Below are 25,651 nucleotides of genomic sequence, written 5' to 3'. Positions count from 1 at the left end.
TAGTCCAGTGCATGTGTAATTTAGCACACCTCAGCCTTGTTTTGACCTGTTCAAGAATGGATTCTATTGAGACCAGATTAGATGAATGGATCATCTGAAGACCCAGATGTTCTGCCATTTCACCTCTTGTCCTCCACTTGTCCAATTTCTTCAAGTTTTTTAAGGACATCCTGCACACCATTCCAAGATATGCCAACAAAGACAATAAAATCCCATAATTTTCTGGATCATTCTTGTACTCTGACAGTTTATTGTTCTTCAAAATGGTGCCACCATTAAATCTGGATTTATGTCAAGTTTTGATTGATTCAGATTAAGCTTGTTTTAAAAATGGAACCCGAAACTGTAAACTGCTTGTGATTTGAAGAGCTGGACCCAAAGGTTCTGCTTTCACAGCCATCAATTTCTGTTTCTAATTTCTATCTTGCAGGATGATCATGAACCACAGAGCTGTTGTGTTGAACAGCCTAACCTTTATTTCTCAAGTCTGGTGTGCATAACATGAACATGAGTTGCTCAAAATACCTCTGTGTCTTGTGGTTATGTTTAGTTTATTTACTGATGCCATCTTGTGGCGCATTTGAGAATCGTTGAGAATTTATTATCCACTTCCTTGTTCTGCACTATTAGGATGGCCCAATTAGTATGACTGGAATGCAGGGGTTGAGGCCAGTTACACTGACCTGTATTCCTTATTTATAGTGTTATGTTATTTTGTTCCTTTTCACAGCAACCAAAAGGGACATGGGAGAAGAAAAAAAGATGCACTTTCATGAATCCCTGCATAAGTTTTGTGAGATCTCGCAAAAGTTTTTAATTTAAGGCCAAGAACAGTAGCCTCACACCTTTCTGGGGTGTTCAAGATGAGACAGTACACTGTGCAGGGTTGTGTTTATCACTATATTATCACTATACTATCACTTATAGTGATATAGTGATAATATCAGCTTATAGTGATAATATCACTATATTATCACTATAAGCGAGCTGGTGCTGATCCAGGGTGGGTGGCAGTGTAGTCTGGATGTGCTACAGAACCAGCCTCTCAAAGCATGTGATCACATTGGATGTGAGAACTACTGGTCTGAAGTCATTTAATCTGTTGATACATGATTTTTAAGGTGAGATATTTAAAGCAGCTGGGTACACTACATGTAGACAGACACTACATGTGAATTCCTCTGGCATCTGGCCAGCACAGTTTCTAAGTGCCCTAGCTGATATGCTATCTGTCCCTCTATTTTCTGCCTGTAGTCTCCCTTAACTGCCTTAACCGCTCTCTTCAAGTTGGACCTGAGAGTGCTGTATCAGTCCTTGTTGACAGACGTGAAGGCCGTTTTCTTTTCCTGCAGCAGATGTTCCCTGGTAATCCTTGTGAGGGTAGCATCTAATACACTGTGAAACAGGACAGGATGTGTACAGAGTAATGTCCACCTGACCAAATAAATCCCAGAGTGTGTGTTCAAAACAGATTTGGAGTTGGCTGGAAGTTCCCTCAGGCCATGTCTTACAAACTCTTGCACTGGACTTGGTTTTGTCGGTGAGAGGTCTGTATGGTGGGGCAAGAAAAAAGGAAAGGTGATCTGACAGGCCCAATAGGGAGAATGTGGAGACTTTATATCATTTTTTGATGTTACTGTAGATGTGATCCAATATGTTAAGACCTTTTGTGGGACATTTCATATGCTGTTGGAATTTAGGCAGGGTAGTTTTCAAATTACTTTGGATGTAAATCCCATCTGGGTATCCCATCCGAATCAAACACTCTTGACAAACAAAAATAAATAAATTGCTTATCTTGTGACCACCTGTGACGAAGCTAATATCAAATCATGCCAATAAATTACATCGGTGAGGTACACAAACTTTTATCCCATTTTAAGCCTTTTTATATTTTTTAGGATTTTTTTATCCAAAAATTGTGATTTTTCTTCAGTAGCTTCCAGGCCATGTGACCCACTAACTCAAAAACTGTGTGAAATTATTCTGCTACACTAGACAGATGAGGCACACTCATTTTCTTTCCATTTTAAGCCTTTTTACAGTTTTTAGCAATTTTTTATGTGAAAAATTGTAATTTTTCTTCAATAGCTTTCAGGCCATGTGACCCAGTGACTCAAAATCTGTGTGAAATTGTTCTACTACACTAGACAGATGAGGCACAGCCTTAATGCTATTGAAACGAAGTACAGTTTTATTTTCTACATATGATTTCAAATTATTTCTTTTGAACTACATTGAACAGGGTAGAAAGATTTTTTCATTACGTGCACAAAAGACATTTCCAGCTGCCTCTCTTTGCCTTTTCATATTGGTCACTTTTGATGTCTAGGCACAGGGCATGAAACCATTTGTCACACCTGTCGCACTGGATCTGTTAAAATATAACAGAAAACGTATATATGTTTAGCGGTATGTAATACAGTAAATACTCCTCTCCTGTCACACAGTAGGGTGTTTACTTGCTTGGCATATGTTATTTACGACTATCAGTACCTAGAGTTACAGCATGCTTCAGATTTTCACATTGACAACTCATACTCTCACCCAGTCTGTCATTTGAGGTCCCGAAACTGGGGGTTTGTAGGCAGCACACATTGCACAGCAACTCTGGTCATCGAACACTGTAATCAAATTAGGAAATAAACTAAATATTATGATGAATTGTATTATGAAGTGTATGTATGTATATACACACACACACACACACACACACACACACTGCTCCAAAAAATAAAGGGAACACTTAAACAACACAATATAACTCCAAGTAAATCAAACTTCTGTGATATCAAACTGTCCACTTAGGAAGCAACACTGATTGTCAATCAATTTCACATGCTGTTGTGCAAATGGAATAGACAGCAGGTGGAAATTATTGGCAATTAGCAAGACACACTCAATAAAGGAGTTGTTCTGCAGGTGGGGACCACAGACCACTTCTCAGTACCTATGCTTTCTGGATGATGTTTTGGTCACTTTTGAATGTTGGTGGTGCTTTCACACTCGTGGTAGCATGAGACGGCTCATCCAGGATGGCACATCAATGTGAGCTGTGGCAAGAAGGTTTGCTGTGTCTGTCAGTGTAGTGTCCAGAGGCTGGAGGCGCTACCAGGAGACAGGCCGGTACACTAGGAGACGTGGAGGAGGCCGTAGGAGGGCAACAACCCAGCAGCAGGACCGCTACCTCCGCCTTTGTGCAAAGAGGAACAGGAGGAGCACAGCCAGAGTTCTGAAAAATGACCTCCAGCAGGCCACAAATGTGTGTGCAGTCTAGCCAGACAAACTGTTATTTGATTGTAATTTACATTTCCCTATGATAATGTTATTTTCACGTTCACACCTTCCATACTTGCACAAAACAAAACATTAACTCCTCAATGTACTTTCACTACAATGACTCCACAGCTGCTTCCATCTTGTTGAATGGGGTGTCTCATAGCCCCCCCTTTCCATCGGATCCCAACCCAATCTGTTTTGCCGTGGCATGTCCTTCTCATCTTGAAGTATTCCCTGGATAACAAATGAAATGATTTGTATAAGAGCAATTGTATTTTGTAATTCCATTCATGACAACTGATGCCCCCCTCTTATGCAACTATCAGCTTCTCAAAATGACAACCACTTTAGTTTCAGGGATATTCAATAAAAGCTATGTGATTACTTTGCAAGTTATCTTTTTATTTCTAAAATAACTTTAGACATGTATTAAAGCTTGAATTACTGTATTCTTTTAGCTGCATTTTTGGAGTCCTCGAGCTCTGATGATAGTTGTGCAGGATCCATTAGGAATACTGTGCTGGCATTTGTACTGATGTACTGAAAGACACCAACAAAGGAAAAGTAACATAACAGGGAACAATGTTGTTGAAACTTATGTCAATATGGCCGGCTGTAATCAAACCAAAATATATATATATTCATTTCATGTAAGGAAAAACCACAAACCAGCAACTTCCAGTGGTTGTTGTTCACCAGCACAAAAGATAGAACTGCTTCATAGTTGTCAAAGTTCACCTGGAATAGCATTGATATATATTTTAAGAAGCCATGTCAAATGCTGAAGACAAATTTTAAGCTCATATCTCAACTTTAATCTTTACACACATGTAAATAATTTCTTTTAGTGACAAGTACACTTTCTGTCAAAAAGGTGTTATGAAAAACCTCAACTAATGGATTACCCGCTTATACCTGTTAGGGTGGATAACCTTGTCCTCTATAGAGATGGGGGGGGGGGGGGTTAAACTTGCAGTGATACTGATTTTATTAAGTAAGGAACAGAGAAGTGACATGTTGTGACCTAAATTAATGTGGGTGTAATTTGATCAATATTGTGAGCTTAATTTGATTAAGTGGTTGACATCAACATTACTCAGAGGTATGTTATGTAGTGGCCAGCAGAGAACAAGGTTTACATACAGTATGGGATGTATTATGTAATGTTTTGTAAAGGAAGTTTGAAGCTGATGTAGCTGATGTGTAAACATAAAAGTTCTATTTATTCATCTTAAACTGACACAATATAGCAACAAACGAAGATATATATATAGGTAAACTTTGGCGAGGAAGCTCTGTTCTGTCCCCAAACAAAATCACACCAGCTGTGTAGTGACTGAGGATGTAAATGGTGTCCACCACTCCCGATGCATGGGCAGCCACATGAAACAGGCTTTCAATGATCTGCATAAGTAATATCATCAGTTCTACATTAAGTGTCTACAAAAGTCTCGGTCATTTCAAGATTCATATCGGCAAATATTCAGATTTGCATGCAAATCTGTGAAACGAAATGAAAAAAGACAATCATACACATACCTCCCCATTCAACCACTGATGTGGACGAAGAGAGCACAGCTCTGAATGGTGGATGACAAAGCTCCGACCCCTAATTTGTGAAGGGACAACTGCAACAACAACTTCTGTATCCCTCTTTTTCCAAAGCTGAGTTAACTGGAAATCAGATACACGAACAAATAAGCTCATATAGAAGAAGTTATACAGTAAAACTAGATATTTTCCAAAAACAACTAAGAGTGATCTTCTGAAATACATATTTTGTATATGGTTTTAGAATTTTTGTCTTTAAGGATAAATTTACTAATAGCCACAGTATGTATTTTAATTTTTTTCCCTGTTCCTATGCGAGTTGTAGTTGTACATACAGCAAATGCTTCCCTCAACATGTCCATTCTGCCGGTGTCACAATTATTGTTTCTCAATTCATTCTCTGCCGACCACAATACACGTTAGGATCATTTTTAAACTGACATATTGAAATGAATACATATTTTAATCATGTAGTATAGAAACATCAATGTAAATGCAAATCAAAACAACCATGTCACTGTCATGAAATTAAAGCGTGTCATTTGTTTGAAAGACCAAGTTCCACTTGTTAATATGAAAATTGCACAGCTATGAATAAAGTAATTTCTTATCCTATCTATACATTTAACATCAACCTACTCATTGTCTACTACAACTGATTCACCTACTTTTTGATGCGCCTTTAAGACCTTTCAATTTCTGCTTCTCAGATTATAATTAATACAGTTTTTCAAAGATAGAACATGTCTTTGAGGATAAACGTAAAGTTTCCAAAACAGAGAAATGAAATCATTAAAATAAACCTAGGATTTCAAATGTGTAATACTGTACCCTAAAAATATTTTAAAAATCTGTTAATGTGGTTCTGTAAGATGCATTGTGGCTTACTTGTTTAACTGACATTAATATGCACATCCAGAAAAAATATAAGCCATGTAAATTTGACATGTATAGGTACAGATCTAAATAGTTAATAGTAATGTCATCTTATGCTAACCACATCTTATGCAACTTATTTAAAATTTAGGTCAAACATAATTTTTCTTAAATTAAATAAGTTTTTTGTTTAAGTCTAACAAAAATAGTGCCTCAAAGGTCAAACCATATTTACCTGTGATTCTTTATTATGCTGATCGGCATCTGCTCCTTTGATCTTTGCTTTAGTGTGTTGTGAAGGTTTAGGATTTTGTATTCTCTTCGGGGGATTGAAGTACTTGGACTTGGACTTAGATTGACCAGCAGAACTTTCCCTCTTCTTCCATTTCTCTTCATGATCATCTACAGGTTTGTTAGAAACTGTGAAGGCTTTGTCAAGAACTTTCATTGGAAGATCATGCTGCATAATGTGCTCTACATGTCGTCCTTGTAAAGAGGAAAACATTTTGGAGATGAACTCTGCCGGTCTGAGGTACTTCTTCTTTCCCAGGATGTTTCGATTCACCAAACCAAACCATAGCTCCACATGTCAGTTTGTTTCTCTGGTTTTGCAAGTTTTGTTTGTTTCACCGGTTGTTGGTGTCTCATGTCGTGTCAGATCTCCAAGCAACAAACCACTCCACAGTGGGATGATCCCCATGTAGTTTTTCAGCAGAACATCAATTATACCAGGACAAAAGTAATGGTTTGTAGTGTTGGCTGAATCATCAGACAGAAAGTCACACTCTGCTTGGTCTCGTATCACTTGAAAAGTATGTGTGAAAGGTGACGTTCCAACAATGCTGTTACTTTTATCAGTGATCATTTCCTCAGCTTCTGATACATATTGACTTTCTCCATCCTTGTTTTTCTTGCTTTGCGAAATGCAGCTGTCGAGGTCGAGGTCCTCTGTTCTGTTCTCTGTTCCATCATCTGTGTCCTCTGTTCTGTCCTCGTTTCCTGTCTGCTGTTCTGACAGTGGCTGGTTTTGATGGATTTCTGTTTTGCCCTGTGACTGGTCCCTGTCCTCACTGGTATGTTGTCCTGTGTAGTCAGAGGAAACTTCTTGTCCTGTACTACTCTTTACTTCATTTTTTTTTCTCACTGACTGTTTGTAATGGAGCCCTTAACATTGCCCTCGTCACTGATTTCTCTACCTACCGAGGAACATATCCGAAATGAAATGTTATTAGGTGCAGATTTTTGTTTTACACACATACGTACAGTAAAACACAAATATACAGAGCCCCTAAAGGAACATTGAAGAAAAAAAGGGACATTGAAGGATAACATCTAAAATAAATTTTTCGTGCGCACTAGATATTTTATCGTGCACATCACATACTATCTGGTACTTAGCTGATCTCGTGCGCATGAGATACTATCTGGTGCACACGAGAAATTTTTTTTTTTTTTTCAATGTCCCTTTAGGGGCTAGTACAAATCAAAATACAAGCTAATAAAATGTAACAACATTACCTGCATTAAGCACCTTTGTCCGAATTCCTTGTCGATCTGCAGACCATATGACCTTCAGCCACTTTAAATAACTTTTCTTATTCGTTTTAAACAGAGCAATAACAAGAGATAACCACTGTTCATGAGTTACAACTTCCTCACTAAAACCCAAAGAAATACAATACTGAGTAATGGCATGTACACCCCCAGCTTTTTGCCAAAGATTTGTGTTTTTAAGGCTCTGTGCTTTTCTAAAATGACCCATTATTAGTAACAGTGGAAAAATGCTTTGCCAAATACTAGTTTTTACTTCCACGCTTTTCTCTGTCCTTGGAAATAAATCATCATTGTTGTGATGGTTTGAGTTAGAGCCACCTAGTGTTAAGTATTTGTACTACATGTCACTTCAAATTACTGTAGTTTTCGTCTATCATCATGGCATTAATGTGAATTTTTAAAACTTTATTAAGAGACTGTGTTAGAATAATTTAAAAGTATTGTGTCACTGGGTCACATGACCTGGGAGCTATTGAAGAAAAATCACAATTTTTGGATTAAAAAAATCCTAAAAAATATAAAAAGGCTTAAAATGGAAAGAAAATGAGTGTGCCTCATCTGTCTAGTGCAGTAGAACAATTTCACGCAGATTTTGAGTCAGTGGGTCACATGGCCTGGAATCTACTGAAGAAAAATCCCAATTTTTGGATAAACAAAATCCTAAAAAATATAAAAAGGCTTAAAATGGAAAGAAAATGAGTGTGCCTCATCTGACTAGTGTTGTAGAATAATTTCACACAGATTTTGAGTTAGTGGGTCACATGGCCTGGAAGCTTTTGAAGAAAAATCACAATTTTTGGATAAAAAAAATCCTAAAAGATATAAAAAGGCTTAAAATGGAATAAAAAAGTTTGTGTACCCCACTGATGTAATTTATTGGCATGATTTGATATTAGTTTCGTCACAGGTGGTCACAAGATAAGCAATTTATTTATTTTTGTTTCTCAAGTGTGTTTGGTTCGGAAATTTATTGATAGTCCCTAAGTGCACCTCCGCGCATGAGAAGAGGGAGCGGCAGAGAGCGGCTGGCCGAAATCTGAGTCCCTGAATCGGATCAAGCGTGAGCTAGATGCCGCTAACTCCGCGGAGCTTGAATATCCAATATCCAACTTGAAACTAACTTCACCGCGGTCTGATATAATGTGTATCCCCTCTAGTTTTTGGTAGGAAAAAGTAATACGCGCCAAAATCACCCAGATTATTAGGCATTCTCTGCTTTATTCCGCAAATAAAATCAATCATGGTAGGACAATTGTGCATTATACCAGCGGGCACAGATTTTGGCAGACGGAGAAACACAGCCTGATAAAATGTGTATCCCCTCTAGTTTTTGGTAGGAAAAAGGACTCATTTTGAAAATCAGTAAGATTATTAGGCATTCTCTACTTTATTCATCAAATAAAAGCAGTCATGGTAGGACAATAAGTGTGCATTTTATAGGGGGGAACAGATGTTGGCAGAGGGAGAAACAGTGTGTAGTGCAGCTTAAGCTTCCCTTCCACGCAGTACGCTGCAGTGTCCTGAAATTAGTATTAAAATTCATTCAATTTACTTAAAAAAACGATACGATAACTTTTGTTTTTCAGTGTTTATTGCAGCGAATACAGACTATTAAAAAGTAGATTGCATAACAACGTTAAGAGCTTGCTTTGAGAGAGGAAGCTAAGGCATGGCAACTGGTTCCGCCTCCTCCTGGTGCGGGTGGAGAGTCTAGCGAGGTTAGCTAGGGCTAGCACTAGCCATGCCTGGGTAACTCATAAACATAGCCGACAAGATTCCGAATACAGTGCCTTTATTTGGCAGAACTTACGACCATCAAACGCCAGGTCTCCACGGCTCTACATAGCCAGCTCATACATGACAATAGGCACAGAGAGTCCCGCGATCAGCTTGTCACAACGTAGAGCTCGCGCTCCAAGACGTCGGCTGGGTGGGCATCAGCGGCGTTTTTTTTTTTTTTAAGCTTTATTTATCGTCAAAGTGTCACAGTAACAGTAGTCATGAAAGAACAGTGTACAATAATAAACAAGGACATAAAATGAAAGAGGAATATAGTCATAAAATAAAGAGATAGAAAACTGTCAAAACGGAACAGAAGGGGAAAAAAATTAAAAAGAAATAAAAAGAAATTACACAAATAAATGCGAGTTACAACAATAAGTTATAGTCTTTCCAAATACTTATTTTTTTTATAGCCTTTTTGTTAACCGAGTTTGAGATTGAGTCAAGATACAATTTTACATCTGTTACGAAGAGGTCAAAAAGTGGTTTCCTGTGCATTATTTTACTTTTATGAATATGAAATTTAGCAAGCAACAATATTAGATTGATAAGGTATGTGGGAGAGGAATTTTTCGCCTTGAAATCTGTGATACCAAGCAAAACATTTTCAAAAAAAAAGGAGGAAATCTGGTTGAATATAGTTGGATATAAGAGTGACAATGTCTTTCCAAAACTTCTTCGAGCATGTACAGTTCCAAAACAGATGAACAGAAGTTTCTGGGTAGAGCTTACAAAAAGAGCAGGAAATATCAATATCAGCTTTGTATTTCTGAAGAAAGTGCTTAGTTGGATAAAATTTATGAATTAATTTAAAAGAAACTTCTTTGATTTTATTAGTGAGAAAAAACTTGTGTGGGAGAGACCAAACTTTTTCCCAATTAACATTCTGCACAAAGGAGTTCCAATAAGATGCACAAGATGGGGATGAAACCAGATTTTCTTGGAAGCATCAGCGGCGTTCTGCAGTGGTTCTCAGTCCAACACACACAACAAGGAAGAAGCACCACCTTGTGGCATCATTCAGCCTTGCAACATATCCCATCCCTGTTTCTCTGGCTGTTATGCCACGCTGGCTGAATCACGTGTTTTAACCATCTTTTTTCTCCGGAAGTTGAATGTGTAAATATCCTTTTAAATTTGCTGAGCAATGATTAGAGGATGGATGGATCTGCTTCCTTTTGTGGCAAGTGCTGCCACAATTTGCCATCACGATGCAACTCCGTGATACGCACCGTGTTGTTGCTGACGGTGCTGCTTCAGAGCACAGATGTAGATGGTACGTAGATCCTCTTTTATTTGTTTTTGTCGAAGGTAGTACAGAGAATGTTTTTTTCTAATTTTGTGCTGCTTCGTCTACTCAGCATGAAGTAAGGAAACGTTTGAAGGACGTCTTTTTGCATGGGAACATTTTTTTGAATACCCCCCCGTCTCGCGTGGATGTCGACGTGTTCTTTTAAACAAAAAGCGAGCTGTGGGCATTCAGGTGTTGCACCCTAAACATCAGTTTTGAATGGTTATGTATTTAAACGTGTTAAAAATGTGTAGCAGCAAATTGCATTGCTTTCCCTTTTTTTAACCCCTCGAACTGAGCGCTCTGGATTAACCTTATATCTGGAGTATATATAAAAATACGATGGTTAAGCAGCTACAGTGGAAAGCGGAATACACAGTGCTATACTCTTTATTATCTAGCTGTTACATATACATATTTAACTTGAAATTGATGGTTTCTACTTGTATGTTTGCACTGGGGTGAAAGAAAGAACTTTCTAAAATTAACGTGCAAGTCTTTGTTATTCCCTCACAAACTCCTCCTACTCCCTGATGGGTCTGGCTCACTGAGGTTCGTTTTTCATATAATGTCATTCAAAAATGAATGAATAAGGGATGAATCCAAACAGTGGACTTATTCATTTTGATGGTCACATGTTTCTGAATTAAAATTCAGTAGGACAGGATTTATATGCAACTGATAAACTTTTGAGTTGTTTAACTTTTAGATTATCAGTCCAAACTGCAACCAGGGCGCGCTGGCTTTACGTTATTTTGGTGCACGAATTATGCTGTTTTCATTTCTCTGTTAAAAGGAGAGTTGAGGTTGAGTTCAGTATCATTTTTCCAGGCCTTTGCAGTGTGACTGCGCAGTAACCTTGATTAGTTCACAAAGAAATCAGATGTGTCGCCTTACTTAACCGAAGTCAGCATAGAAAACGGTTACAAATATTTATCACTATCCTAGTGATTTTTACTTTGGTGGGAGGCCAAATCCTCTATTTTTATTATGCAGGAAAAACACTGTAATTTCTGTTGGGAAGATGCTGCAAAACTTACTCAGCCTAATTTAAAGATTTGGTGGAGAGATGAAGCACACACACTGAAACTGTACCACTGTATGCAACACAACCATAAAATAAAAAAAAAAAATGTTAAATTTCAGTCTGAATGTTCTTGGATGCTCTTTTTTTCTGTTGTTTAAGCTGTGGTCTGATTGTTAACACTATTTCATGCTCTTTTCAGCTCTCCGGGTGATTGGTGGAAATGCGACAGTGGTTCAAGGAGGTACCGCTATCCTACCGTGCCACGTCATTGATACCAATGATGACCTGACACAGATTACCTGGCAGAGGAGGACTAGAGGAAAACCTGACTATGACAATTTTCTTACTATCGTACCCAAAGATGGACCATTGTTTGTCAATGGAGGTGATGATCGATTTAAATATATTGGAAATGTTAATGGAAAAAATGGAACGCTCCAGTTATCCAATGTTGCCCTGAAGGATGAAGGCAGCTACAGGTGCATCTTCACCTTGTTTCCCAGTGGAAATCAGAAGACTGAGATTCCTCTAAATGTATTTGGTATAAAAACTTTTTATTTAAAATATTCTGAGTGTTTGTATGTGAGACAGTTACTTTCACCATATTGCTTGCATGTTGACTTATTTGTGTGTTGTAACTCTCCCAGTGCCTCCTTCCACAAGCGTGGAGGACAATCTTCCCACTTTGGGTACAGAAGAGGTTTTATTTGCTACCTGCACGGCTGCTGGTTCGAGGCCTCCTGCAGAGGTGAGGTGGCTCACTGGTACTTTGGCAGAAAAAGTGAGGACGGCAACAAACTCCACCCAGTACGACAACGGTACAGCCACCACAGTCAGCTCTCTGTTTGGTGTACCTACGAGAGAGATTAACGGTCACCCGGTCCAGTGTGTCATCAGCGGTGACTCCCTGTCTACAGAAGTAACCCTGCCCTTCACCATACAGGTCTACTGTAGGTATCAGCTGCTCATGTAGTTTGTCTTCTTTTGTGTCACTGTTGATTTAAGTATTTTTATTATTTGATTAGGAAGCATATTCAGCCAACTGAGTTTGAAAATAAACTTTGAGATTGACAACTCTGTGGCCCCGTTTACATGACAACGTTTCCACTGGAAATGGTGTCGTTTCCAAAAAGTGACGTGTTCACATGGAGACGTTTCAGAAATGATCTCCGTTTACACAGAAAGGTAAAAACGCTGCAGTTCCTATTGCCAGGCCACAAGTTGGTGGTGTGGCTACAGGAGCCGCAACCATAGTGCGCACGTGCGAGTGCCCCTGTTTCCAGAAAGCATTGTTTTTGTCCGTTTACACAGAAATGGAGGTTGGAGCGTTTCAGAAACACTCCACTCTGGAGCCCATTTCCAAAAAGTAGAGATTTTACTCTGTTCTCGTGTAAACGGGAGGCCGAAATGCATCAAAATGTATTCGTTTTCATTTTGAAACCGTGTGGTGTAAACGGGGCCTGAGTGTCCTTCCAGAAAAGCTGATTAGAATAAGTTCAATCAACTCTGAGTATGGGCACCCTGAGAGTAGAGAAAGACAGCCATCATCAGTGGAGCTCCCACACATGAAAACGAGTAAATAAAGAGCAGAGCCTTTAATCCAGAGGACTGAGGATTATAAACACATCAGTGCTGACTGTGATATTTATCTTAAAAACAGGAGGGAAGAAAAGAGTCATTTTGATTGGCTCGTGCTCCTCTGTCTTCAACATAAAATAAAAGTTTGATATAAAATATATTTTTTATACTGTTTTTCAATATCATTTAGCTGGAATCCTAATTTTACATTTGATCTTTAAGTGTGATTATCCAGCTGTAACCTGACAGGACCACAACACAGTTTACTGACAGACCTGTGACATCAGGCACCCTGATAGTAATCGGCTCCAGGCGGCTCTGCCATGAAGTCAGTTTATAAAATCAAAACTTTATGACCAGTTTGCGACTATTTTGTTGTTCCAATAGTGATTTAGTAATTATCATTATAACAACCTTACTTTTTTATTTATATAGAGAAATTTAATTATTTCGTACATTACTGGATAAAATGCTTCATGAGATTTACTGAACAATTCTCTTTAATGTTCCCCAGTTTAGCCATTTATGATTCAGTCTCATCTCAGCCTTCACTGATAGATGATGCTTTCTTACAGCCATATCAAATATGTTTTACTGAGATACTGATAATAGTCAGAATAGGGTCAGCACCAGAGTGGATTGACTGAATGGGCAACCAACTTGGTGTAATAATAATAATAATAAGTTGACATTAACTCCCTTATTTTATTTTAGAGAATTTGATTTTCTGTTGCATGGCACTGAACAGGAGTGGCCCTCCAATCTCATTGTACATCCTGTATAATGACAATAAAAGGCATTCTATTCTATTCTATTCTATTCTATTCTATTCATTCTTATTGGAACAGAAAAATAGCTAAACCTGCTTCCTGGAATAGGACCCTGACATTAAAATAGTACACAGACACACCCAGGGATAAATGGAGCCACAGAAGTTTATGGTGAACTGAATTCAGCAAAAAGCTCCCGAGGCAGTCAAATTACTGTTTACCAGTTAACCGGTATTATCTCATGTTACAACAATAAGAGTTTCATAAATTATGGATAAAATATTTTTGTTTATAATAGTAATGGCTGCACATTCAGTTCTTTTTACAATACACAACATCAGTGTTTGTAACAAAAACAGGCAAAAGTCATCAAAACTTTGGAAACTTTGGAGATAGTCTCTACATCAGGTATCATTAAATGTTTAATTTTAGAGGTAGCATGCCCCCCCCCCCCCCCCCCCCCCCCCCCCCCCCCCCCCCCGCCTTATTCAGGGAGGTTGGTTTTCTTGTATGGGATTGCGACATTATCACTGCTCTTGTGACTTTTGACCCAAGTTGTATCACTCAGTATTATGTTGTCACAGTAGATTTCCAAAGGATTTCTGAAAGCTAAATTGGAGTAAAGGTCGAGACAAGATGAGGAAATCTGGACTGATACAAAAGGCCTGGTTGCACCATCATTACTAAAGACTAGACTGTGCTTTGCTACTCTAACTCAAAGTACTTTTTACTACAAATCTTCTTCACCCAGTCACACACACATTCATACAAGCATTTTCTTTATATACCTAAACACACTGTATAATATTTGCATAAACACAGATTACATTATAAACATTGTTCGCTAGTATTTCTTCACTTCAGGATTAACACAGTTATCTCTCTGTGTTTTTTGCAGTCTCTCCCACAGAAGTGAACATTAGAGCAATTTCAGAGGACTCGTTTGAGTGTGTGACAGAAGCCAACCCAAAAGCAGCATTTACCTGGAGCAGGTAAAGAAGTTTGAATAATGGTTTCAGCCTTCATTTCAATGCTCAAGCCTTCTTTTGGTTTGTTTTAAGTAAGCTGTGTTGGAAAAGCTCTGAGTAAGAAAGAGGGATCTCATTTAGGACTACAGTGTATCACAAAAGTGAGTACACCCCTCACATGTCTGCATATATTTAAGTATATCTTTTCATGGGACAACACTGATAAAATGACACCTTGACACAATGAAAAGTAGTCTGTGTGCAGCTTATATAACAGTCTTCATGTAGCGCAACAATTCGTCTTTTAAGATCCTCAGAGTTCTTTGCCATGAGGTGCCGTGTTGGAACTTTCAATGACCAGTATGAGAGTGTGAGAGCTGTACTACAGATTTGAACACACCTGCTCCCTGTGCACACCTGAGACCTAGTAACACTAACGAGTCACATGACATTTTGGAAGGGAAATGACAAGCAGTGCTCAATTTTGACATTTACGGGTGTAGTCTCTTAGGGGTGTACTCACTTTTGTTGCCGCTGGTTTAGACATTAATGGATCTATATTGAGTAATTTTGAGAATACATTTTTGTTATATAAGCTGCACACAGACTACTTTTCATTGTGTCAAAGTGTAATTTTGTCAGCGTTGTCCCATGAAAAGATATACTTAAATGTCTGCAGAAATGTGAGGGGTGTACTCACTTTTGTGATACACTATATATAACATGTGACACACATTAGTAAAAGCAGTTTAAGTAGTGTTGAGAGTAAATAAACTGTGACATACAGTAAATTTAAAACAAATCTAACCAAACTCATTTTTAGACCACGACAGAGCTCAAAACATCCAACTCTCCATTTCTCTTGGATGAATAATGCTGCTCATATTCTGTTTAGTATGAAAATGAATGTGCAGCACATGGATGGAGCATGTATACGCCCCTGTATATGACAGAAAATGAACTTACAATTTAGCATTTCTTTTTTTTGCACTCCTGTTACAAAGTAGAGAATTGCTGCTGTTTTGGTATTGGTATTTTTTAGATGGGTTACTTTTGTTTGTGAGTCTTTGTTTTATGAAACAATGTATATTTCATTCCCAGTGACCCTATCTGATTTCCAGGACAATAACTGGGTGGGTGATGGGTAAAATGCTGTGACGACAAGTACACACTTTGCATCCTTTTATCTGTGATATGAACTGATACAAAGCAGCAAGTTCAGCCTTAGGGCCCAACTTAATTCACAGCCGTGAAAATCACATCGCTTTTCTCATGTAATACACACCATGCGGTGAAATAGCAGTAGAAAACTTCATGTTGAGACGGCAGAGTCACGCCCTTTTGCCGCTTTCATAAAGCTTTCTTGGTTCCAGACCAGCTTTTCGGCCGAGCACTGTGGAAAAAATGCTGAATGACAAACACTGTCACCGTCACCAGCACCCGGTCAGTGGAAAAGGGGGCTTGTTAGGATGACCGTAGCGGCTGAATTGAAATAGGAGGCTTGAGGCAGTTGTGACCTGCTGACCCACAGGTGTTTTATTCACCAACGTTCATAACATACACACAAAAACCAAACTGTACAGCACAATGGTGGCCAGGTTTTCAACAACTGGTAATTGCTTATTCACTCCCCTTTTCAATTCCTTGGTATAACCTGGAACCTTTAAAAGGCTCTCAGGAACCTGGGGACTCTTTTGGCCGGAACACCTTTTGGAGAGAGCACAGATAAGCAATCTCAATTTACATGTTTACCCTTTTATTTAAAAAAATCAATAAATGCCAACCATTAAAAGATTTATTCTATAAAGGTTAAGATGTAGTCCCTGTTGATTTACCTAATCTGCCATAGTAAAACATTTGTTCCTAGGCAGACCTTCACCAGTAACAGCTGGGAGACTGCAAACAGGAATCTACAACACAAATAAAACATGTCAAACCTTTAATGCATTCCTTTACTTGTCTGCTAAAACCGTTTGTGCATATTCCCCTAAACACGTAATGAAGGTCTTCATTACAGGGCTGAAAGACTCTTTACTTTACTTTTCAGTGGATTTTAAATTTCATTAGTTAGTGCACAACAGCCAACCAGGGCCAACAAAACTTATCATTTTGTTTCTGTACTTCAGGATTACATTAACTGTGAACAGTGATGGATTCTGAGGCAGATAAGCTACGACAGCACTGACGTTCTGGCTAAGTAGATGCTATAATGTCACTGTTGGTTCTTCACATAACAATGAACTAAAACTCATGAGTTCTCATTTTGTGTGTGTGTATGTGAGCGGGCACGCGCGCGCGTGTAGACACAAATCCCTTTGGGCTTGCGTCAGGAAGGGCATCCAGCATAAAAATATACTAACTCAAACACAGTAGCAGTATTTTTAGCAAACAATGTAGCAGAGCTACAAACTGGAAGTTGTCAGTTGGGGCTGTGTGCAGGGAAAGGGAGGACCCAAATGCAGGACGCGAAACAATAGAATTAAACTAAAATCTGCTTTATTCGCAGGTGACTTAGATAATACAAAAAACTCAAAACCTGAAATCTCAACCATAGCAGGATTAAACACAAAGCCTGGGAGAAATACTAAGAGAAGCAAAACACTAGACAGGGAACACACAGCTACCACAACAACGAACAGAGAAAAACTGAGGGCTTAAATACACACAAGAGAGAGTGGAAACAGCAGGGAACAACAGAAATATTTGAGTTTTGGTTGAAGATGCTCAGAGAAGTCTAGTCTCAAGCATGCATACCAGGACTCTCTCATAACTGGAAACTGGAAGACTGGAATGTGACAGTGGGAGAAAATGTTATTGTTGGAGACATGCCTGTTTATGTGTGGGCCCACACTGAGAAAATATTGAAAAAACAAAAATCTAAAAATGAGAACGCAGAAGGAGGTCCAGTTCAGTATAAGTAAAATGCAGTATGCAACAAACAGGCCAGGTCAAACTTGTCTGAAAGCGCACAGACTTGTCGTGGTCCTCTGTGTTTGATCCAGGAATTGAGTTTTTAAGGTTGTTAATTATATTTTCTGCATAATTCTTAATCTGTTTATGGTTCTGTAGTCTCTTAGGGTCCTTATTGTTGTATTTTACTACTTTGGTAGACTGGGTTCTCTTAGGCTACGTTCACACTGCAGCCTGAAGTGACCCAAATCTGTTTTTTTTGGGGGGGGGGGGGGGTTTGCCCTTATGCGACCTGTATCTGATCTTTTCATGACAGTATGAACAACACAGATCTGATTTTTTTTTTTCTTTCTTTCAAATGCGACCCAGGCCACTTGGCTATGTGGTCCTAAATCTGATATGCATTCAATCTTTTCAAATGCGACCTGTGTCTGTACGGCCAGGTCGCATTCATCCGACCTGCACGTCATTGATACTCGACAAACGTCACTATTCTGCGTCCTGTTACGCAGAAGTGGGAAGAAAAACAAACTTACTTCTGCAAACACTGAGCACGCTCGCTACGTATGGTGTTATTGCGCCCTCTACTGCGCATGTGGGACACTTGGAGGTTCGTTTGCAGTTCACACACAGAGCACATCCAAGTCACATATATTTGGAAATGTGAACGACCACGCAAAAAAAATTGGATTTCACAAAAAAATTGGGAATTGGGTCACTTCAGGTGGCACTGTGAACATAGCCTTAGTGTTTAGTATTGTTTATATCTTTTGTGTGTTTTATTTAGTCTGCTATCCCCTGTGTTCCCTCTATTTTGTTAAGCCTCTGTCACAAACTGAGAGTGCACACAGCGATAAGATACTAATGGGACGTTACAATGGTAACTATGGCTCCATGAAATCCTGGATGACTGCCAGTGGCACTAAGCAGTGGGGATATGGCGCCTCACGCTCCACAAGTCAAGATCTTATGTAAACAAAATAATGCACTGGTTCACAGGTGGCGTGTGGTCCAGCCCATGTGCTTCCACATTGTGCATGGAGGCTAACGTCATGGCTTCCCTGCTGTGATGGGAGAAGGTCTTAGGATCCAGCCAGCAGCACTTCAGCTCTTCCAAAAAGGAATGTGAGGGAGAAACCTCAAAAGATGGAATTACAGGGCCCCGTCAAAAGAATGGGTTACCCCGAGGCTGGCTGTTGGTGTGTCATCCAGCCTAATGGGCAAGCAGAGTTGTCAGCAATTCTAAGCTTTGGAGGGCAAGCGCGTGGTCTCCGACACAAAGTTGCAAGCTGACAAACCACCAAACGACAAAGAGTGTGCTTATCTGCTTTGTAGCGGTGTAGAGTGGGTTCATGTTAACAATCCATTAACATTTGGTTTACATCCACCAAAGGTCTTCAAGGTCAACTTAATAACTTATTGGTCGAAAATAGACAAAAAGCCTCATAATTCATAAACTATGATTCTTACAATTGTGATGTTTATTGTCAACATTTAGAAAGTACCGTATAAAGATTTAAAATGTAAGGTCACATTTGACCTCTGGCCTCTGACCTCTCCTTCAAGGTCAATAGATTCATCTGAAGGTCAAAGTGATAATAAAGCTATATAGAGCTATTTAAAAATGTCTCTTATTGCCATTGTTTGTATTGACAACATATAGACCTAGAGGGAACGATATATGTGGATTCTGAATATCATGTTACTTTGGATCTCTGAGCTTTTCTTCAACTATCCTTAAAATTATACTTCCTTTGTTTGACAGACAGCCTCATTTAATCGCACTCAGATCAGTACACAATAGGTAATGTGCAAGAGTACATTTCCACTGTAAGAACTGCAGTCGAGTACAACTTCACAATACAGCAGCATAAAATAGAAATAAGTAAAACACTCAAACTTGTAATAACAGGATTTGAGTAAATGTGTTAGTGTAACTGATTCTGTAATACTTCATTAAGTATCTTCAGCCTTTGAGCTCCATCTCAATTGTTTTAAAGTTAGTAATAAATGAACTATTGTGTTCAAAACAATGGAATTATAAATAACATGAATATTTTTTCACATAGCAAAGCAATTTTATTTACATTGTATAATTTATTATGCACAAGATCTTTTTACATTCTCGGCTTCTCTGTAGTTCACTCTTGATCCATTAAATGTGAGGAATTCCTGGTAAATGTGTTTGTGCATTTAAACATTTAGTGTTTCTTTATCTTAAATAGCGATAAAGCTACATTAAAAGTTTTGTGACTTTTTTTCTTTTAATTTGCTTCAGACAGCAAACTCTTTTGCTAGTGTTAATCATGTGACATATCTGAGAGCTGGATAGATCCTCTGGTGAAACTAAGAAGTTTTGTCTGGTATGAGAACCTGCTGCTGCTGTTTAATCATAGCCTGTTGAATCCTCGTATCAGTGCTCCACAGAAGATGATAAAAATCCCAAATATATTTAGCCTGTTAAGTGAGCTTTGTGCTCGATTTAGGTTAAAATTAAAGAATGCATCTTTGTGAGAGCAATGAAAATGACTAACACAAAGAGCTAATAACTGTAATCCATTTGAATTTTGGGCACCACTCACATTTTTCTGCCCTCTCTGTACATTTCATGTTGAGCCTCTTTCATGTTTTTCCAGAGCTGGCCAGTCTTTGCCAGAGTCTGCTGTCAAAGTTGAGGGTGCAACGCTACAACTGCTGAGTCAGACCTCTGATCTAAATGGCCTCTATCAGTGTGAAGCATCTAACGCATATGGAAGAAAACACACTAAGCTCTATGTGCATGTGGCATCAGGTGAGGACAGCCTGAATTTAGTTGTGCAGTTTGTTAAGATATTTTGAATTTGTTTCTGATTTTTGGATTTGAGCTTTTGTGGATGTTGTGTCGCTCTGATGTTATTCTGTTTTCTTTTCTGTGGACTTAAATAGAAACTGGAACATCTAGACTACCTATGAAGGGTTCCCAACCATGTCCAAATGAGAGGATAGAAAGCCTTTGGAAGAAGCTAGCTTAAAGAAGTGGTTGGTTTAATCTACAGCCAGCTTCAAACAGACAAGTTAAGGAATGGATGACTGTGCAGCACATGATATTCAAGTCATTTCCACCACCTAAAACTTGTCCTAGCTTGTGATAATTGTTTTATGGTCATATCAAATGGGTCTCATTTACTTTGGTGCCTCAGAACTTGTCACTACAGGAGAGTTTCGGTTTTCGGTTTAGGTGTTGCATGGTGTGTGAATGCTGTCTGAGTCATATAAAAACTAAGTGCCATGGCGGTGAGAAAGAACAATATGTCATCTCATTCTCATTATATTCTTCCCTCTTGTGTCCCTGTAGGAGCCTGCTCTGCTGCTTGGGCCCTATTTGGCGTTTTACTTTCCCTGAATGTTGTTGGGGCTGCAGCATGGTACTTCTATAAACCTGGATGTTTTCCAAGGTACTTGGAACAGTAACCCTGCATACACTAATAACAATCTAATGCAACTGAAGTGCAGACTCTCAGATTTAATTCAAGGGATTGGACAACAATATTTCTTTATATGCATAGTTCTCAGTTAACTATTACATTTTCAGGGGCTCAAATATGTTTGAACAATTCCCTCAAAACCTGTTACAGAAGAGTGTGGGCTGTTTTATAAATTAAATGTGTATGGAGAGGATTCCAAGTGTGGCATGCACAAGTTAGAAGCTTTTCTGTGAACCTCCAACATGTCATCAAAGGAGGTCTGAATGTGAGTCAGGCTAATTAGTTCAGTAACAGCAGAAAGACCAGGTCAGACTCTATATATTGGAGAGGAGGGGGTAAAACGTCAGGCCAGCTCTAAAACAGCATTATTTGTACAGATTAAACAGATGAAAGTTCATCCTATATCAAAATGATGGAAAGAAAATGTATGGAAAAATCTAGAACAGCTCATAATCTGAAAAGTACGACATCCCCTTTAAAACACAGTGAATTTCATCTCATGTAGAGTTACTGATGTTTATTTGTGATTTGACAATACTTTTTGCATACTTAAATTTCACCCAAATGCAGGAAGATTGATTGGTCAGTGCCTCACAGTACAGATGGACAATGATCCAGAACACCTGCAAAAGAAACCCAGGAGTTTTTGAAGGTACTGGAGTTTTCTGCAGAGGCTGGCTCAGTGAGCTTACCTCACCCCGACTGAGCTGCATCTTAGCTGCTCAAGGCAAAAGTAAAGGCAGAAAGAGCCACAAACAAGAAATAACTGAACGGCTGCAGTTAAGAATCACAAAGGAGGAAACTGAGTCTTTGGTGTCTGTTAATGGTTATGCTTCAGGTATGTTTTACCTACTGGTAATGTGGTATTTTTGTTCAAAGCTTTGAATTAAAACTAAGAGTCTGCACTTGAATTATACCTTGTTTTAAAATCTATTGCGGTAATGTATGGAGAGAAAATTGTAAAAATTATTACTGACCAAAACTTTCCAGGCCCAGCTATAAAATGAGTATACTATATCATTCTTTTCTATAGTTTGGGGGAATTTTGGCAGAGTGTACCAATAAATGAACCACACATTGACAGACCAGAGCAAGGAGAACAGGAGGGTCAGGTAGAGGTCAGTAACAGTTCATTTGTTGAAACGTGTCATAGTTCTCTGTTGTTTCCCTCACAGTTAAATATGTCCCTCAACAAATGTTGGTGCAAATGACTTCATTTAATGTAAAATTCTCTGTTATGCAGTTATCTGATGTATATTTATAGTTTTTGCTATGCCCAAGACATTTTATTAAATCTCCTTGAAATAAGTGGACATTTCAGAAGCAAAATTAATCTTTAATTTAATACTATAGACGTTTAAATGTTGTTTCTAAACTCTGCAGATGCACTCAAAGTCTTTGCATGTTCGCTTGAAACTAAATCCAGTTTTTAAACAAATGTTCTTCTGAATTGTCTGCCTCAGGATCCCATGTGACAGCTGCGGAAGCCAAAAATGGAAAACGTGTTTGAAGGCACCACCAACATGTCATTCCAGAGTCAGCTGTTAAATGAACACATGAGGACAACACAAGCTGACAGCTCTCAACTGTTTATATAGACACAAGGTTATGATGAAGTGGAGACAGAGAAGTAGCACAGGCACACACAATCAACACAATGAGGGAGTAAAATTAAGCACAATACATGAAGCAATGGCTTAAAAATAAAACAGGAAGTGACAAACAGCAACTAAAACAGGGCAACACAGAACTAAACTAAGGATAGGGGAATTGACACAGAAGGAAAAACCAGGAAACACTGAGGGAATACAGTAAACACAACAGTAACTGTAATGAAACACTGAAAACTGCAAACACTAAGGACGTACACTTCATAAAAGTCTGCCCAGGTAAGACAGATGAACCATCGTGAATCCATTTCACCTGCTTTGGTACAAATGAAAGTAACAGCATGTGCACTGGAGAGGTAACAACAAAACAACGCTTCAAACAGGGAATGGGTTTGTGTGTGATGCCTACATACCCCTCCATGAATCACTACCTTATCGAGGTGGAGGGGTTTGGGCACCCTAGTGATCCCAGGAGCTATGTTGTCGGGGGCAGTTACCCCCCCTGGTAGGGTCTCCCAAGGCAAATTGGTCATGGGTGAAGGGTCAGACCAAGCGTGATTCAAACGACTTCTACCTTGATAGCATCTTGGTTACTGGGGGGCATCCTGGAGCCAGGTTCAGCAGTGACCAGTCTATAAATAGTCCATAAATGTATTCCTTTGCACCAGTGCACTGCTAATTAATACACTAATTGTTTCATCATTAGGTTTTTTTTTCCCAACAGATTTGTCATTGACTCAAGTACTGTGTGGTAGATCAGTAGGTGTTCTGTGCGATGATGTTAGTATAATGTTGTCATGTTTAAGGTATATGTTTAATTGTATTCCATGTTTTCATGCATTCAGTTTATATTCTGAATTATTCTGACTGAAGTTTTTTTTTTTTCTCAGGTCTTGTTGACTCGTAGTTTCCACTGTCCATAAAAAAAGTCTTGTTTCAGTGTTTATAATCTTATATGGTTTTGGACCAACCAGCAGATTTATCAACAGTTATAAATCTTTATTTATTCAACAATACCTCTCTTTATACTGTAAAGGTACACTCACATAGTTTACAAGAGTTGCTGTAACTGCTTCACCTTACAAAGTGAGCAAAAACAGGATCCCTGACATGTTCAGTATCAAAGGTCAAATTCTTGTTTTCACAGATCTGTGGTTTTCCTATCTGTAGTTTAGGTCAACATATTCTATATTGCCAAAAGTATTTGCTCATCTGTTCAGATACATACAGTACCAGTCAATAGTTTAATGTCCAAACTTTTCACTGGTACTGTATGAACTTAAGTGACATCCCATTCTTAATCCATAGGGCTTAATATGATGTCAGCCCACCGTTTACAGCTATAACAGCTTCAATTCTTCTGGGAAGGCTTTCCACAGGGTTTAGGAGTGTTTATGGGAATTTTTGACCATTCTTCCACAAACTCATTTGTGAGGTCAGACACTGATGTTGCTCCTTGAGATGTTTAAAGCTTGGGAAATCTTTTTGTATCCAAATCCGGCTTTGAACTTCTCCACAACAGTATCTCGGACCTGCCTGGTGTGTTCCTTGGTCTTCATGATGCTCTCTGCGCTTTGAACAGAACCCTGAGACTAGCACAGAGCAGGTGCATTTATACGGAGACTTGATTACACACAGGTGGATTCTATTTATCATCATCAGTCATTTGGGACAACATTGGATCATTCAGAGATCCTCACTGAACTTCTGGAGTGAGTTTGCTGCACTGAAAGTAAAGGGGCCGAATAATATTGCACGCCCCACTTTTCAGTTATTTATTTGTTAAAAAAGTTTGACACATCCAATAAATTTCATTCTACTTCACGATTGTGTCCCACTTGTTGCTGATTCTTCACAAAAAATTTAAAATTTATATCTTTATGTTTGAAGCCTGAAATGTGGCAAAAGGTTGAAAAGTTCAAGGGGGTCGAATACTTTTGCAAGGCACTGTATATATACACTGTACAGTATTTGAATATGGTCTTGGGAGCATTACTTGACTTGACAATGACATCAGTGCATTGTCGCTAAATCTGCCTTTAGATGTAGTCATTCAAGTTAAGGTATTTTTGAGTAGGGTAAATTTAGCTGAATTCTTCTTGACCTGGCTCAGCATTACTCACACTTGTATGTATATTTTAACTCTCAACTGTAAATGATTTCCATTTTTTTCTTAATTAGTGAAACTAGCAGCATGAATAAATAAATTGTGCCTTGTCTTTTACAAATACACTCATGAAATATTTGTTGTATGGACTCTTTCCCTGAACTCAATCAGGACAACTAAATGCATTATGCAAAACTGAATTTAGCCTTAAACCTAACAGCCAAGTTGTAGCTTCATTCAGTTTTTTATAGTTTGGTGAGAAAGTGAGACCCAGTAAAACGGCCCTCTCTTTGACAACACGGCCTTACACTACCCATTAAAACAGTGGTTCTCAAACTATGGGCCACGCCCCACTAGAAAAAAACTTAGGTGAAACTAAATTAAATGGACATGTTTTTTGATTCTTTGTTTGATTTTCTCAGGCTTTCATGCTGTTGGAAAGGTGTTTATTACAATTAATTTTTACCATGTACACTGCTGTTTTTAGTGGGTGAAGACATTTTGATTAATTTTTTTGTGTGGCAGCTTTTTGTAGAACATCTAGTCATTAGTGTGTTGTTTCCTCTGTGTTGTAAATTGTTTAGATCAGTTAATATTTTTGATTTACATTTTTGTTTTCTGTTTTTGGTTGAAAATTTCAAATTTGAAGTTTTTTAATTGTTTGTATGATGTTGCTTTGCTGATTTTTAAATAAACATGCATAAATAGTTCCTCTTCCTCAGTATGCATGTGTGTATCCAACACGTACAATCCTTGATATTGAACTACAGTTGGACATTATGGATAAATGAGACTATTGACTATTTTTTATTTCTATACTGGCTGTGCTTGCTGACTAAACAGGTAACAAGCTTGTTAGCATTTTTTTTTAGCTTTGGTTTATA

At 38.5% G+C, this 25,651-nt stretch overlaps 2 protein-coding genes across 5 annotated transcripts; one reads left to right on the top strand and one right to left on the bottom strand.

Annotated features, from left to right (window-relative positions):
- Nucleotides 1-3,208: 3,208 nt before the first annotated feature.
- LOC115801250 (uncharacterized) lies at nucleotides 3,209-7,014 on the bottom strand. The gene is made up of 5 exons (XM_030759012.1): nucleotides 5,942-7,014; nucleotides 4,819-4,953; nucleotides 3,949-4,017; nucleotides 3,725-3,819; nucleotides 3,209-3,513 (listed from the first exon to the last, which is right to left on the bottom strand). Exons 1-5 carry the CDS (start codon nucleotides 6,209-6,211, stop codon nucleotides 3,378-3,380), a joined length of 705 nt encoding a protein of 234 aa, XP_030614872.1. The 5' UTR covers nucleotides 6,212-7,014; the 3' UTR covers nucleotides 3,209-3,377.
- Nucleotides 7,015-10,079: 3,065 nt separating this feature from the next.
- Nucleotides 10,080-24,047, top strand: LOC115800061 (nectin-2-like). 4 transcript variants are annotated; one of them, XM_030757313.1, is made up of 8 exons: nucleotides 10,081-10,318; nucleotides 11,560-11,901; nucleotides 12,008-12,310; nucleotides 14,607-14,700; nucleotides 20,223-20,377; nucleotides 20,921-21,020; nucleotides 22,084-22,168; nucleotides 22,514-24,047. In XM_030757313.1, exons 1-8 carry the CDS (start codon nucleotides 10,201-10,203, stop codon nucleotides 22,523-22,525), a joined length of 1,209 nt encoding a protein of 402 aa, XP_030613173.1. In that variant the 5' UTR covers nucleotides 10,081-10,200; the 3' UTR covers nucleotides 22,526-24,047. The 4 variants fall into 4 exon arrangements, with proteins under 4 accessions (XP_030613175.1, XP_030613176.1, XP_030613174.1 ...); XM_030757315.1 differs by lacking the exons at nucleotides 22,084-22,168; nucleotides 22,514-24,047 and adding an exon at nucleotides 20,512-20,639 and having other exon boundaries at nucleotides 10,080-10,318; XM_030757316.1 differs by lacking the exons at nucleotides 22,084-22,168; nucleotides 22,514-24,047 and adding an exon at nucleotides 20,512-20,604 and having other exon boundaries at nucleotides 10,080-10,318; nucleotides 20,921-21,005.
- Nucleotides 24,048-25,651: the final 1,604 nt, after the last annotated feature.

Source organism: Archocentrus centrarchus, chromosome 21 (assembly GCF_007364275.1).
Source record: "Archocentrus centrarchus isolate MPI-CPG fArcCen1 chromosome 21, fArcCen1, whole genome shotgun sequence".
Classification (NCBI taxonomy): Eukaryota; Metazoa; Chordata; class Actinopteri; order Cichliformes; family Cichlidae; genus Archocentrus; species Archocentrus centrarchus.
Note: the sequence above shows the minus strand (reverse complement) of the source record. Positions and strands in the feature narration are given on the sequence as shown.

Bases quoted from the DNA above. Each gene is read 5' to 3' on its own strand.
- LOC115800061 (XM_030757313.1), top strand. From the start codon at position 10,201: ATGGATGGATCTGCTTCCTTTTGTGGCAAGTGCTGCCACAATTTGCCA. The intron at 11,902-12,007 runs GTATAAAAACTT...TAACTCTCCCAG, and splicing joins GATTCCTCTAAATGTATTTG to TGCCTCCTTCCACAAGCGTG. The intron at 20,378-20,920 runs GTGAGGACAGCC...GTGTCCCTGTAG, and splicing joins CTATGTGCATGTGGCATCAG to GAGCCTGCTCTGCTGCTTGG.
- LOC115801250 (XM_030759012.1), bottom strand. From the start codon at position 6,211: ATGTTTTCCTCTTTACAAGGACGACATGTAGAGCACATTATGCAGCAT. The intron at 4,018-4,818 runs GTATGTGTATGA...ATGCTATTCCAG, and splicing joins ATCAGTGGTTGAATGGGGAG to GTGAACTTTGACAACTATGA. The intron at 3,820-3,948 runs GTTTGTGGTTTT...GGTGTCTTTCAG, and splicing joins ACAACCACTGGAAGTTGCTG to TACATCAGTACAAATGCCAG.